This window comes from Myodes glareolus, chromosome 10 (genome assembly GCF_982192425.1).
Source record: "Myodes glareolus chromosome 10, mMyoGla1.1, whole genome shotgun sequence".
Lineage (NCBI taxonomy): Eukaryota > Metazoa > Chordata > Mammalia > Rodentia > Cricetidae > Myodes > Myodes glareolus.
This window is the reverse complement of record NC_142035.1, coordinates 86467342-86481473: the sequence shown is the minus strand read 5'-3', so window position 1 is coordinate 86481473 and position 14132 is coordinate 86467342. Positions and strand designations below refer to the sequence as shown.

Below are 14132 nucleotides of genomic sequence, written 5' to 3'. Positions count from 1 at the left end.
CTCAGACACAGAGCTTGGTCATAGAGTCCACATGATCAATGTGAGCTGCTCTTCATGCTATGTTTCTGTGTGCGCGTTAAATACTAAAGCCACCTCCACAAGCTGGGCTGTCTCAGGCTTTGTTTGGTAGGTGGCTCACTTTCCAGGTCACTCTATGCCCCACAGCCCCTTAAGCCTCAAGCACAGTGGACTTGTATTGCCTGTGTAGTTAAGGCTGATCTTGAAGCTGCCATCCTCCCGCCTCAGCCTCTCAAGTGTTGAGATCACAGGCATGAGACACCATGCACGGCTTGGGCTGTAGGTATTTTTATACTTCAGGCCCGCACATGGACTAGGTTGTTCCTGGGACTTTGTTTGGCAAACTGCTTACTCTTCTGGTCTCTCCATTACTCTAGAAACTAGGTTCTCATCAGGAGAGGCAAGGGCTTAAAGGTGTTCTGGCTAGATACTGTGGCGTGCTCGGGTGCATGACAGGGACACAAAATCAAAAGCCTGTGTTAGAGTACTGGGTCACTAAGGGGCAGGAAAGGAAGTGAACCTTTGCTGAGTCTATCAGTGTGTTATTTTAAATTAAATTAACATTTTAACCAGGTAACTATTGATGTGGTTCACAACCCTAGTGATGAGTGGGTGCAGCCAAGACTATCAGTCTGGTTAGGAATCTGTTATTCTCTGTAAGTATTTTCTTAATTTGACCACTCAGCACATTCTGAAGGAAACTGAACTATCCCCATTTTGCAGACAAACAAACACACAAGAGAGATTAGGGAATTGACCAAAACTGGTAGCTCTTAAGTGACTGAGCTGGCTTAGTTGTAATGATCTGTCCTGTTCCTTTAAGAGACAAGCCATGCCCACCACCACCTACCCCTGTCTGCTGAGGCAAGCTGGTCTTCAGCTTCCAGCCTGAGTCTCTCTCCGAAGAGGCAGTCCTCACTTCTGCCCTTCCCCCCTATTTCTATCTCCCTCTCTGCTTTTCTCCCCTTCTCCCCTTCCCCTCCATAACCCACTAAATAAATATCCAACCTTGCTCTGCATGGCGGGCCTATCCATCTGTCTCTCGCCCAGTCAGTGTGGCTCCCTGCCCTGGACCAGCCACCTTCAGAGACCTGCAGCGTGGTCTTGTGGCATGCCTATCTGTCTGCCTCTCCTTGTGGCCTGCTGCAGTCACTTGGGAACCTGCACCAGTCCCTGCCTAGGACTGGCTGCTCTCGGGACCAGCTGCCCACTGCCACCCGGGGACCTGCAGTGTTTCTGCCGCTGCAGCCACCGGGGTCCAGGGATCCTGCAGCATTTGGACCTGCGCCAATCCCTGCCTAGGATAGGCTGCTCTCGGGACCCGCTGCCTACTGCTGCCAGGGGACCTGCAGTGTTTCTGTCCCTGCAGCCGCTGGGGATCCAGGGATCCTGCAGCATTTTTAATTAATCCATTTCAATAGTGGCCCAGGCTAATCAGACTCTGAAAGCCATTTTTCTTCTCAATGGCCCATTCCTAAACACTTCAGTCAAGCAAGCTCTGCTCCAGGACTGAAAGTCTCCTGAGCCTGGAATTCCTCCTTGGACAGACACAAGCCTCATGTAGGCAGTCCATCCACAGGCCTATCTTGCTCCTTAGGACCCAAGCCTGAACAGGCCAGCTTCTATGTCATTGTCCCTCCAAAGAACCTGCTGTAGATCACTGACTACTGGAGGTTTACAAAGGCCAGGAGGGCACCAATGAGAACTAGGCCCCAGCTGCCTCTGAGGCAATTCCAGGGCCAATGCTGCAGACACCCCCCCTCCCCCCCACCATTCCATCAGGAGCCAAGCCACTGCATCACCTGAGCTAAAGAGTGTAGGCTCACTCAAGGACTGAGACCAGAGACTGACAGCAGAAGTTCCCCCACTGGGAATTTCTGACTTAAAAATCTGGCACCCTTTGAATGCTAAGTGATCTGCAAGCCTGCTCATTGCTCTCCCTGGGGCCTTGCTGCTCCCTACTGACACACACACAAAGTAAAAATAAAAATAAGAAAGGCTCAGGGGAGCACCTGAAACAGAAGGTTTTGCTAGGCACAGTGCAGGGCACAATTCCACACCTCAGGAGGGTGGAGGTTCTTCCATCCAAAGCCCCCAAGATGTCCCAGCCATACACTTTAAGGGTCTCTATCTTCACACCTCAGAGACTGTCAACGTGCAGCAATTAAGGCTGAAATGTACAGGAAATATAGGTTCTAGAGTATGATGCAACCTGTTTCCCAAACGGCTTTATTTTTAGTACTCATTTGCTAAAAGAAGAGCTTCCCGCAGCATCTCTACAGCATAGAGGGATGAGTACCCTTGTCTTCTCTGACAGGAAGCAGCGGCAAAGTCTGCAGCTGGCAACAAAACAATGGCGCAATTCACAATGGCAACAGCTACATTTATTTACTGAGCACTCCCAGAGCAAGGCTCTAATCCTACTTGCTTTATAATGTGTTATTTAATTTCAGACAATCCTGTGAGGCAGGTGCTACTATCGTGCCCATTTTGCAGCCAAGAAAACTGGCATTAAAAGATTAAGTAACTTCTCAACATGATATACCTAGTAACTACCAGGTTCCTAGGCCTCAGCAGTGAGCACATCCACTTCTTGGAGCAATGCACTCTGAGATGGGTGATACTGCCTAGGTCTCAGCCCTTAGGGAGCAGGGAGCTCAATTCACGGCTAACACCTTTTCTGCATATCTTTTCTCCCCAGAGTGTGGTGTGAGGCACCTAGCACTAGCTGTGCATGACCAGACTCGCTAGAACACACACACACTCTTGGGTTCCATCGGAGATTTGCCCTTCCATATGACTGTCGTCCAGGGCAATCACTAGTCCATGAAAACTGAAGAAGCTCCCCTGTGGAAAGCGCTTCACTTTGACCTTGATGTACAAAGTGCATTTTTGTTTCAAATTTGTTTCCACTGAGCTCCCAACCCCAACGAGATCATATTTTCCTTTCAGACTATTTGGCCCTTATGAAATGCTTAACTAGCCCTGCCGTGGTGGCACACGCCTTTAATCCCAGCACTCAGGAGGCAGAGGCAGGTGGATCTCTGTGAGTTCGAGGCCAGTCTGGCCTACAAGAGCTAGTTCCAGGACAGGCTCCAAAGCTACAGAGAAACCCTGTCTTGAAAAACAAAAAACAAACAAAAAACAAAAAAAAAAAAGGAAAAAAAAGAAATGCTTAACTACATCCACCATCCCTCCTCCATTCCATCTCCATCCCTCCACCATCCCTCCTCCCCAGGATGAACTCAGAACAGCATCCCAGGAGGCGCTAGGAAGAAGACACAGGGGACTCTGTGTTGTGTAGCTTCTAGCCTTCAGGCAGCCAGGGACAGGCAAGCCACTACCATGGTATCACCTTTCGGATCTGTTTAGTGACAACTCCACAGAGCACCAAAGGAACTGGAGCAAGCTGCTCCTGAAGAAAGGCCACCTGACAGGCCTAGGTTTCCTCACCAGGGAAAACCAGGGCCTTCCCTCCGTGATCCCTTCAAACCCTCTCTGCACCTGCCCACTTCTTTTTACTTGCAGATGACCACGCCAAAAAACCACCTGAGTACTAGAATGGATGGTGTTGGGGGTTGAACCTCACTCTTGCTCCAAGTGCCACATGGCCGAGCACACAACCCTTGAGGGAGCATTTTCAATAGCTGTGCACCAGAATTACATAGGTTCCATGAAGCCAGGGCAGACAGAAATGGAGAAAACCAAACTGGGATTTCCAAAAATAGAGACAAAACTATCATCCAAGAACTGCAGGAGGCTACCCCTTCAGAACAGGTCAGTTATACATTTCTACTCAGGGACAATGGCTATGCTGAGAACAGTTTATCCGTTAACACAGAGGACAGGGTGACAGTGAATTCTTCTTCTGAGTTCAGACCGTCCTTAACCAAACTCTTTGGCTTCAAGCAAACTTACCTCACCATAACAATGATATTATGGGCTGGCAGACTGGAATAGGATATTAATAGATAGAAATTCACTTCTAAGAAATTAAGAGAGTTTAAACCTCACAAAAAAGGATAATTTAACCCGACAGCCTGTGGCAGAGACTGCTTCCTGAGTCTCATTCAGATAGAAATATAGGTTTTTCTTTTGAGGGTGCTCAATTTTAAAGAGCTTGATCAAAATTTTCAACCCTTTTGGGCAAATGGAAACATGCCCTTGGCTTCCAGAACAGTCAAGTCCCTTGCCAGAGTCACGCTGTGAATAGCTCAAGGAACACAGACTGCTCTGCGAGCACAGCACAGCCCCTACCTTCCCCGGCTACCCACTTTACAGCCACAGTCCGGCTGCACTCAGCCCCTGCACTCGGGATGAGGACAGCTCAGAGAGAGCACATCTCTACTAACCCTCTGTTCTTGAAGCTCCTGAGAGAGGTGCAGAGCAGAGCCAGGGACAAAATCACTTCAACAGAGTGGGAGGAGCATCTAAGCTGGGACCGGGAAAGAAAGGTAATTAAAAATGGATCTCGGCTGACCCACTTTTAAAATCTAGAAGCCACTCACAGCTGCCTTTTGTTTTGGTTCTTGCCTGTAGTACCGTCTTCCTAGATACAGCAAATTTGGGGAAGGAAGGACAGAGGAAAATGGCAAATTAGTGCTAGAAAAACATTCCTGGGCTGGGTGGTGGTGGCACAAATCTTTAATCCCAGCACTTGGGAGGCAGAGGCAGGCAGATCTCTGTGTGTCTGAGGCCAGCCTGGGCTACAACAGCTAGTTCCAGAATAGCTAGGGTTACAAAGAGAAACCCTGTCATGAAAAAGAAAAAAAAAGAAAGAAAACCATCCCTGGGAGTCACAGAGCTAGAACTGCTCCCATAGACTTCCTACTATCACCAAGGCAAGGAATATGGCAGTCTTCTTCTATGCTAGTAGAATATACAGACATGTATAGTGTTGGCATAGAGAAGGAGAAGGCGTAGGCGCGCGTGCGCGCGCACACACACACACACACACACACACACACGCTCTTCTGGCTCCTTTCTCTTTAACTGATGCTATGGCTATTTAAATCCCTCCATCTGCAGGAGGGAATTAGTCTAACGACAGATTCTGATCTCCCACTTCTGTCAGATGGACCCCACCATTCTACAGAGACTTTTCAGAGCAGGGTACTGAAGCAGTAGGGGGCAGGGCCGTTATGCTGCAGCCACATTCTCTTAGACTACTCCCAAGTTCCAGAAGATTACACACACTGCAGTTATGCAGAGGTGCAGCTGGAGTGGGAGGGGGCAGCTCCTTGCCTCCAACCCTACACACCAAACAGCACTCAGCCCTGCTCTCAAGCCATCCGGAGCAAGGGCAAAGATGCAGCTTCTGGAGTGTGTGTGCCTGCTGGCTCAGGAGCAGTTACCATATTCGATCTGTTTGGTGTTGTTTCACCTCGTTCTCCTGAAATGCCAAAGCTAATTAGACTTCCGGTCAATGCACTGAAGCAACACACTCCCCGGGCTGCCTGGCCCTCTGTGGTTCTTTAGTGCAGCACTTCTGATGCTTGGCTGCAATAGCTTAAAAAAAAAAAAAAAAAAAAAAAAAAAAAAAAAAAGAAAGAAAGAAAGAAAGAAAAAAAAGGCAACCCAGGCAGGACAACTGAATCATAAATGGGGGAGGAGAGTCCAGGAAGCTTTCAAAGATCCTTAAGTGATTCCAATATCAAAAACATATCTGTAGTTTGTCCCCATCTTATTTTGTTCATGGCATTTAGGCTCCTCCATCATGGTTGTTTACTTGCCTTTCTCTACTCGAATGTAGGTTCTGGATGCTGTGGAAGCTCCCCGGAACCTGCTTGTTCACAGCCGTGCTTAGCAGCAGCCTGACTGCTACAATTCACAAAAATAACCTCTCAATTAATTAATATCTGCATTTCCACGGGATTTTAAGATTTCACCTAGGCATCTGAGCTGCCTCATTCCTTTCCTGCTTCATTATCTTGAAAGGGCAACTACAAAAAGGTGACACACAAAAACCCATAAAACCAAGTTCCTAGTACATTAGAGTTCAACCAGTTTTGTGGTTCCTTCATCTCCACTACCACAAAGGAATGGGCAAATGCTCCTCAAAATCCCAGTAAAAGAAGAAAACACCTTCATGAAAACATAACAGTCAAGAGTCTAGCGACTGCCTAGATTGGCACACTGCCAAAAGGAAGGGGAGGGCAAAGTCTGAGGCTTGGTTTACCGTCCACAGTAGAGATGGTCATTTGCCGGTGTTTGTCAAAGTCAACCTCCTAGCTATGGAAACTGGAGCAATCCAGAGTGGCAGCGCGGCCTGAACAGTGTGGGCTGGCTCTCCACAGGACTGCCTTTAGTTGTTCCCGCTGCATAAATGGGCAGCAAGGGGGCATTTAATACACACGCTACTAGGAGCACTTGCTCTCCTAGCAGGGCAAACCCCTTTTGGAGTGGAAAGAATGGGGTGCTGAGAGCCACTGTCTCTTGGGAATTACCTAGGCAACTGCTAGGCGGCATTTAAAGAGTGATGGGTACAGGATGTCTTAGAACTTGCTTTTGAATACTGGCTACAGAGAAAATACATCAGCTACTGTGTCACACAATGTGGGAAAGGACCCAACCTCCTGGGAGTTATCAGGGGCTTCCAACATTGTAGTTTTGTGGTTCCTAAAAGTCTCAACTATAATGGTCCAACTATCCTCTAAATCATATCATGACAATTGAAGAGCTGACAGTGACACCATCCTCTTTGAATATTTTTCTAGCGAATTATAACTACAGAAGGGATCCTCTCAGATGAGTTAAGGGGGCCGCCTGGAAACTAGCTCTGCGGGTAAATGCACCTGCCTCCAGGCCTGACAACCTAAGTTTGATCCCTGGAACCATATGGTGAACGAGAACCTACAAGTTGTCCCCTTAACTCTCTATACACGCCATAGCAAGTCCTTTCCCAATAAATGTAAAAAATTATAATAATTGTAATAGGTTAAGAACTGCTCTGGAGGTCAAGACACAAAGTGGTCTACCCGAAGATGCCCTTGGGGTCTTTTTAATACTGGCTAAGGCTGAGCTAGGGTCCTTAATCACCACCAGAGTGAATGTGTAGGAAGGTTAGCCAGGATGGGAAGTGGGGGGGGGGGGGGAGGCAAATCTGAGGCTTAGGGAAGCCCTGGGGGCGGGGCTCAGCGACGGATTTTCGTCACCCCCCCACCCGGCACACCCCTAAAAGCCCAAGACCAGAAAGTCCCCATTCTGTCAGGAACTGGCTGCAGGTAGACCACGCGTTTCTGATGAGGGTTTCGTCAGCACAGAGGGGTCATGACCTCTATCCCTCAGCTTGTTCAGGGAGTTCAGAGGTGGCCGCGGGAGAAACCGCTGTGTCAGAGGTGGCCACAGGCCAGAGTCCGCTCGCTCTTCCCACCCCGCAGTGTAGGGTCCCCTCACCTCCATCGGTTGATGCCCACAGACGAGGAGGCCGCAAACCACGGGTCAAGGATGTAGACGCAGCGTACACAGCGCGCCCCGCGCACGGCCGCTAGCAGCGCGGGGTTGTCGTGGAGTCGCAGCCCTTTGCGGAACCAATGCACCGAGGATGCGCCATCCGCGCCCGTTGTCTGCGCGGGGACAGTCGCCGCCGCCACAGCTGCTGCCGCCATCGCCACCCAGACTGGGCCCCGGGCTGCCGCTCCGCCCCTGACCACAGCAGGTCCCGCTCAGCGCCCTCCCAGCTACCAATGAAACCTCTGATCCCCGACATGGCTCCGCCCCCTAGGGCCCGGGATGAATCTGTGATTGGATGGGTCTCCCCTCAGCTCTATTGGCCGGCACCGCCGGCGCAGGCCCCGCCCTCTCACGTTCCCACCATGTGTGGTCCCCGCCCGGTAGCCACTCACCAGTGACGCAGGCTGGCGCTGCCGTCCGCCCCGCGTGGGTTGAGTCTGGAGGGACCCCAGATCTCCTACGCGTTTCGCGTTCCCCGCCTGCTTTTGGGAAGGACAGGGGTTGCAATGACTCCGGCCGGTTGGCTGACAGACTTGCGGTTCATTATACTGTTCATATGCCAAGCTGAACGGTGATGGCCTTACACAAACTGTCCTATTTTCTATTCTCATCTCATCCCAATTACGTTCATTCCACAAACCCGGATGAAACAGATACTTGTTAGTCTTATTCCGCAGATGAGGCAGGCTTAGGGCGCCCCAGTTTGAAGGACTTGCGCAATTCTGCGAATCCAGTAAGATTCTGCTCTGAAATTTCCAATTTCTGCTTTTAACCCACTTCCTCGCAGAGAATCTTGCGACAAGGCATAAGGATGAAGGAGAAGCCCTTGTAGGCGGCAGAAGTGAGTTTGAGAGTAAGGGCAGAGATTGCAGAGAATGAGTTGAGGCAGTAACTGTGCCCTCAGATGAATTTGTTTTCACTTACTTTCTGTTTGGTAGACACAGTGCCCAGCTATTGTGCACAGCTCTGAACTGAATTCCATGTAGGAATCAGCGATGTAGAGGACACAATCCCCTACCTCTTCTTTGGAAGCCCTATGATTCTTTGCAGTTTTTCCTTTTTTTATTTTATTTTATTTTTATTATTATTTATTTATTTATTTATTTATTTTTGAGACAAGGTTTCTCTATAGCCTTAGAGCCTGTCCTGGAACTAGTTCTAGGCTGGCCTTAAACTCACAGAGATCCACATGCCTCTGCTGCTCAAGTGCTGGGATTAAAGGCGTGTGCCACCACCGCCCGGTTTTCTTTGCAGTTTTTAGCACAGTATCTAGGGACAGATCGCTTACAGCAAATGTTGCATGCGCACGAAGCAGGCCTAGCTGGGCTGGAGGGCTGGAGCTATTAAGCAGAGAACTGTTTCAATGTGCCCTTGCCTTGATCCCGTGCTTAGAACCCTTCCCTAACTCGGAAATGCACAATGATAGAAACTAGAATTTAGTCAGCAATTAGTGTTAATTGGCACCACTCTCTAACCAGAGCATCACTGTGATCCTCGTTCCCAGGGCTTTGTACATGTTGTTCCTTCACATAAATCACACACCCCAGCCCACAGGCTTTGTATATCCTGTTTTCTTCTTCCTGGGCCCAGCCTGCATAATGCCTCATCTCATCTGGTGCTTTGTTTGATCACTGGCTTAGGTCACACTAGGGAAATTTCTTAGCTCCATCATACTATAAGCCCAGACATGCAGGGACCTTGGCTAAGTTACAGTCAGTGACATTTCCCAGGTCTACCTCAGTACTTGGCACTGAAGGATCATGTGACTCGAAAGGAAGAGGCTCAGATTGGCCAGTGCCTTAAAGTCTTTTCCAGTGTCTGCCTGACCCTCACCTTTTTAAATTTGTTCTGCAAGTACTTGCTGAGTGAATTAATGTCCCACATTAATTTTTAAAAATGCTTCTCATTATGTTTAATTTCATGTTTAACCATGTGTCTGTGTATGAGTGTGTGTCCTTGAGTGCAGGCGCCAACAGAGTGTTTCCTGGGACTGGAATTACAGGCTATTGCCAGCCTCCCAAGGTGGGTGCTGAGGACCATCCACAAGTCCTGTTCTCTGCAAGAAAAGTACACACTCTTAACCATGGGGCCACCTCTCTAGCCTCTCATTCTTTTTATTTTGAGGCTTTATACTCCTTTCTCCTTTGCCTCCTCAGGTCCGCACAACACTGAGGGTCTGCCAGGAAAAAAAAAATGGGAAAATAAGGAGGGTTTTTTTCCCCCACAGAGTGCCTTTCAGGGAGTTAATTATTCTTTTTTTTCTCCTTTAGACTCCCATAATGCTGTGCCTATAAGCTGTGAGCCTCTGCTGTCAGTGACTGCCCTATCTTATTTATAGAGAGCTGAACTCAGATTCCACTTGCTTTTCTTCTGTGTGGCCCCGCACAAGCAGGTTGATTTCTCTGTTAGTTGTTATCGAATAGCTGACTTTATTATTTTATTTCTGTGTATGCTGGTTATGTCTGTGTATGAATGCCATGTGGATGTCGGCGAGGACAGGAGAGAGAGAGAGCACTGGATCCCTTGGAGCTGGAGCTATAGGGGTTTCTGAGCCACCTGATGTGGGTACCGGGAATCAGACTGTTCTGGAAGTGGCTTAGTTACTTTTCTAGTGCTGTGACAAGACACCACAACCAAAGTGTTTACTTTGGAGGTTTGCAGTTCCAGAGCTAGAAACTATGCCCATCACGATGAGGAGGACAGCAGCAGGCAGAGTGCTGGGCAGTAGCTGAGCGTCTGCCCCACAGCACGGGTCCGAGAAGGCTAACTGGGAATGGCTCCAGCTTTTGAGACATCGAAGCCCACTTCCAGTGCCACACTTTCTCCCACAGGGCTACACCTCCTGATCCTTCCCAGACAGTTCCTCCAACTGTGCATCAAGCATTCAAATATTTGAGCCTATGGAGGGCATTCTCATGCAAACCACCACAAATAAGCAAGTTCTTTTAACCACTGAACCATCTCTCCAAACCTTGTCATTTTCATAATAGGTTCAGCAGGGTGTGTAATAGTTCCCCGGGCACAGTGAAAAGCTGCTATTATGGAGACCTGACTTCTCATCCAGTTTTGCTTTGCAGTTTCTATGCCTTTTCTTACACATACTATGTGTTCTATAAGTGAGCAAGTGAATGAGACTTTTATTAATTAAAAAAATCTCAAAATTACAGCAATAATGAAACACAAAGATAACCCTAACAACTCATCAGTTTTTCATGCACACTCTCGGGAAACATCTGAGCCAAGAGGGAGGGCAGTGCGGTCTCAACAGCTAGCGAAGGGCTGCTGTGTCACCGGCTTTGTTCTGTGTGGCTGTATTCAGGTTGATAAGAATGACTCATTCCACGGAATGGCTGCCTAGTGCTTGGGTCAATTACCCAGGCTACATTCAAGACCAGGAAGTCAGTCTAGAACCTAAGAGGACACTGGAGGACAAAGTCCACTTTGGAATTTTCTACTGTAAAATGACTGGAGAGATACCAGAGTGAGGGCAAACAAGCCTGAACATGACTAAAGAAGTGAACATTTGAATTCTATTTCTGCCACCTCCGAGCTCCCCACCTTCCTGTTCACAAGGGCAAGGAACAGCTGCCCCAGCTCCCACTAACGGCAGGAGAGGAGGAGCGAAGGGGACCTCGGTACTTCAAGGAAGCGACAGGTCAGCCAGAAAGTGTCTTCCCTGAAGATCTCTGAAACAAATCAGTTCTGTTTTATTTGTTTCCTTTGGTCAAAGTCCTCTGTGGAGACGGTGTGTGACAACTTTGTGTTTTGGACCTGCCTTTTGTATAAATATCTGATGATTGGTAGAGAGGCGACCACGCAGAGGGCGGGGCATGCTTGGCTACTTTAAGGTGCTCACGCCCTCTAGTGGTCCGACTTGGAAAGCTCGAGTCCACTCGGCTCCTGTCTTTAGAGCAACTTCCTTTACACCCAAACCTTGTGACAAAAACAATCGTCCTTTCAACCATTCTATTTGAGAAGCCGCTAAACTTTCTGAAAGCACAGAGTATAACGTCAGACTCTCTGAGTTCTGTTTGCCGCTCAACCATCAATCAGCAAAGGCGTATTTACTCGGACAGGTTTCTTAATTTCTCCATGCCCAGGTTTCTACTTGAAAAAAGAGAACAGAATGGCAGGTGCTGTGTAGCATGACGGCAAGGTAAACAGACAAATGGCTCAAAATTGAGAATGCAGAAGCAGAACCGTAAGAGTCAGTGGACAGGGGCTGAAGAGTGGCCTCAGCTGTGAAGAGCGGTAGTTGCTCTTTCAGGGAGCTCAGGTTTAGTCCTCGACACCCACATGGTGGTTCACAGATGTCTGTAACTCCAGTTCCAGAGGATCTATGTCTGCTCTGGATTCTGTGGGCACCAGGCACATATGTAGTGCATAAACATACAGGCTGCCAAAACACTCAGTCACATAAAATAAAAAATAAATTTTTTTTATAGCAGTAATGGGTCAACCAGGTACCCTAATGCAAAATGCCAAAAACCAAAAGGAGAAACTTGACCGCATCAACACTCACACAAAACGACTCTATACTAAAACAGCAAATTTCTTCACTTTTTGGTGTTGCGGACAATAATTTCTTGAACAAGACATGAAAAACATCCATTCAGCCAGGTGGTGGCGGTGGCACATGCCTTTAATCCCAATACTTGAGAAGCAGAGGCAGAGAGATCTCTGTGGGTTCAAGGCCAGCCTGGTCTACAAAGGGAATTCCAGGACATCCAGAGTTGTTACACGGAGAAACCCTCTTGAAAAACAAAACCAAACAAACAATAAACAAAACAACAACAAAAAACCCCACATCCATTCAGGGCAAGGTTGGTAAGTTGGAATTTGAAGTTGCAATAAATATAAGATCATCTGCTTACCAAAAACAATAAGAAAGTCAGAGAACAAACCACAGACTAGAGGAAGATGTGGCGGCCTTAGTAGCCCCTAAGGAGCTTAAGTCTAAAGCTGGGAGCTGGGAGCCTAGAGCATGGAGGCCAAGGCACTCCAAGTCCCAGGCTAGCCTGGGCTACATAGCAAGAGTCTGTCTCAGAAAGCAAAAACTCAAAGTGAATGAAAGAGCTCAAATCCAGACTATTGACAGATTTCTTCAAACAAAAAAGAGGCACACAGGGAGCCCCTATGAACTCCTCCTCATTCCGGGGCTGGAACATTCTTCCACACACTACCACCCTGGAGGACAGATGTGGGAGCACGGAAAGAGACTCACCGCTATTCATGCACTGGAAAGCACAAAGAGCTACTATGATTGGCACACCAGGGTGGGCAAAGCTGAAGGACTGATAAAGTGAAGTGCTGGGGACAGCGTGGGACTGGCACAGTGACCCACAACACTTCCCAAACCAGGCACTACAGTCTGAACTTGGAAACCAAACACCCTACAGTAAGCAATCAATCTTGACCCCAGACCTTAGCACAACTGACTCCATGATGGAAGTACCATTCAGGCCATAAAACTCTCACACAGACAGCCCCACCATCCAAAACGAGAACAAAGACCTAATTCATAGTTCTGGGAAAGTCTCTAAATGTGCTAACCTTGCTTTTGGGATTTTGTAATTCACTTCAGGCTAACTGTTTTTATTCACTGGTGTTAATCCTGGATATGGTTTTATTTTTAAAAACTTATCCAGACTGGCCTCAAACTCACAGAGATTCACCTGCCTCTGCCTCCTGTGTGCTGGGATTTAAGGCATGCCTATTGGTTTAAATCTCTGTCGAGCAGTCTTCTCTTGTGGATGCTCCAAAACGATACACACTGTGACCCCGGAATTTAACTTCTAGCACACACAAAGTGAAAGCACGTGTTACCAAAAGACATGTACAGGTGTCTTCACAAGAGTGTTACCAATGACAGTTCAGAATAGAAAGCAAAGCAAATGTCCAGAGTGGATGAATGGATAAATATTTTTACCATACCCTTCCCAATGAATACTACACAGGAGTAAAAAACCAATAACCTATAGTTAGAAATGGAGACAAGGATGAACCTCATAAAAGAAAGAAGCCAGACAAAAAAAAGGGTTAATTTAAAATGTACATATCCACCATGTGGAGTTCACAACCAGGTAAGTAATGTTTGGTGTTAATAGTCAAAGAGGAAATAACTCAAATGTCCATCATTCAATTGATGAATAAATAAAATATGTTATATCCATGTCAAGAAATAAAATTAATCTCTAAAAGGGAAGTTCTGACATAAACTACAACATGGATGAATCTTGAAAATATATTATGTAGCCAGTACCAAAAGATCATATGTCAGAATTCCACCTGTGTAGAATGTTCAAAATGGGCAAATCTATAGAGGTAGAAAATGTGTTTTATGGGGTTAGAAGGGCTGGAGATGGAGTATTAGTTACTTAAAAGGCTAAGCCAAGACCATCATAAGTTCAAGTTCTGGGGACTGGAGAGATGGCTCAGAGGTTAAGAGCATTGACTGCTCTTCCAGAGGTCCTGAGTTCAATTCACAGCAACCATATGATGGCTCACAACCATCTGTAATAAGATCTGATGCCAACTTCTGTCTTCAGGGACACATGCAGACAGAATATTGCATACATAATAGATAGATAGATAGATAGATAGATAGATAAATAGATAGATATCCACAAGAGAAGATAGATAGATAGATAGATAGATAGATA

General features: G+C 47.3%; 1 protein-coding gene across 5 annotated transcripts in view; it reads right to left on the bottom strand.

The window, feature by feature from the left end:
- The window catches only part of Cry2 (cryptochrome circadian regulator 2), a 30210-nt gene extending 22556 nt beyond the window's left edge, over positions 1-7654 (bottom strand). For all 5 annotated transcript variants that reach the window (XM_048428301.3, XM_048428303.3, XM_048428302.3 and 2 more), the window contains exon 1: positions 7414-7654. In XM_048428301.3, the coding sequence (XP_048284258.1) occupies positions 7414-7625 (212 nt within the window). In that variant the 5' untranslated portion in view covers positions 7626-7654. The remainder of the gene's footprint in view (positions 1-7413) is intronic.
- Positions 7655-14132: the final 6478 nt, after the last annotated feature.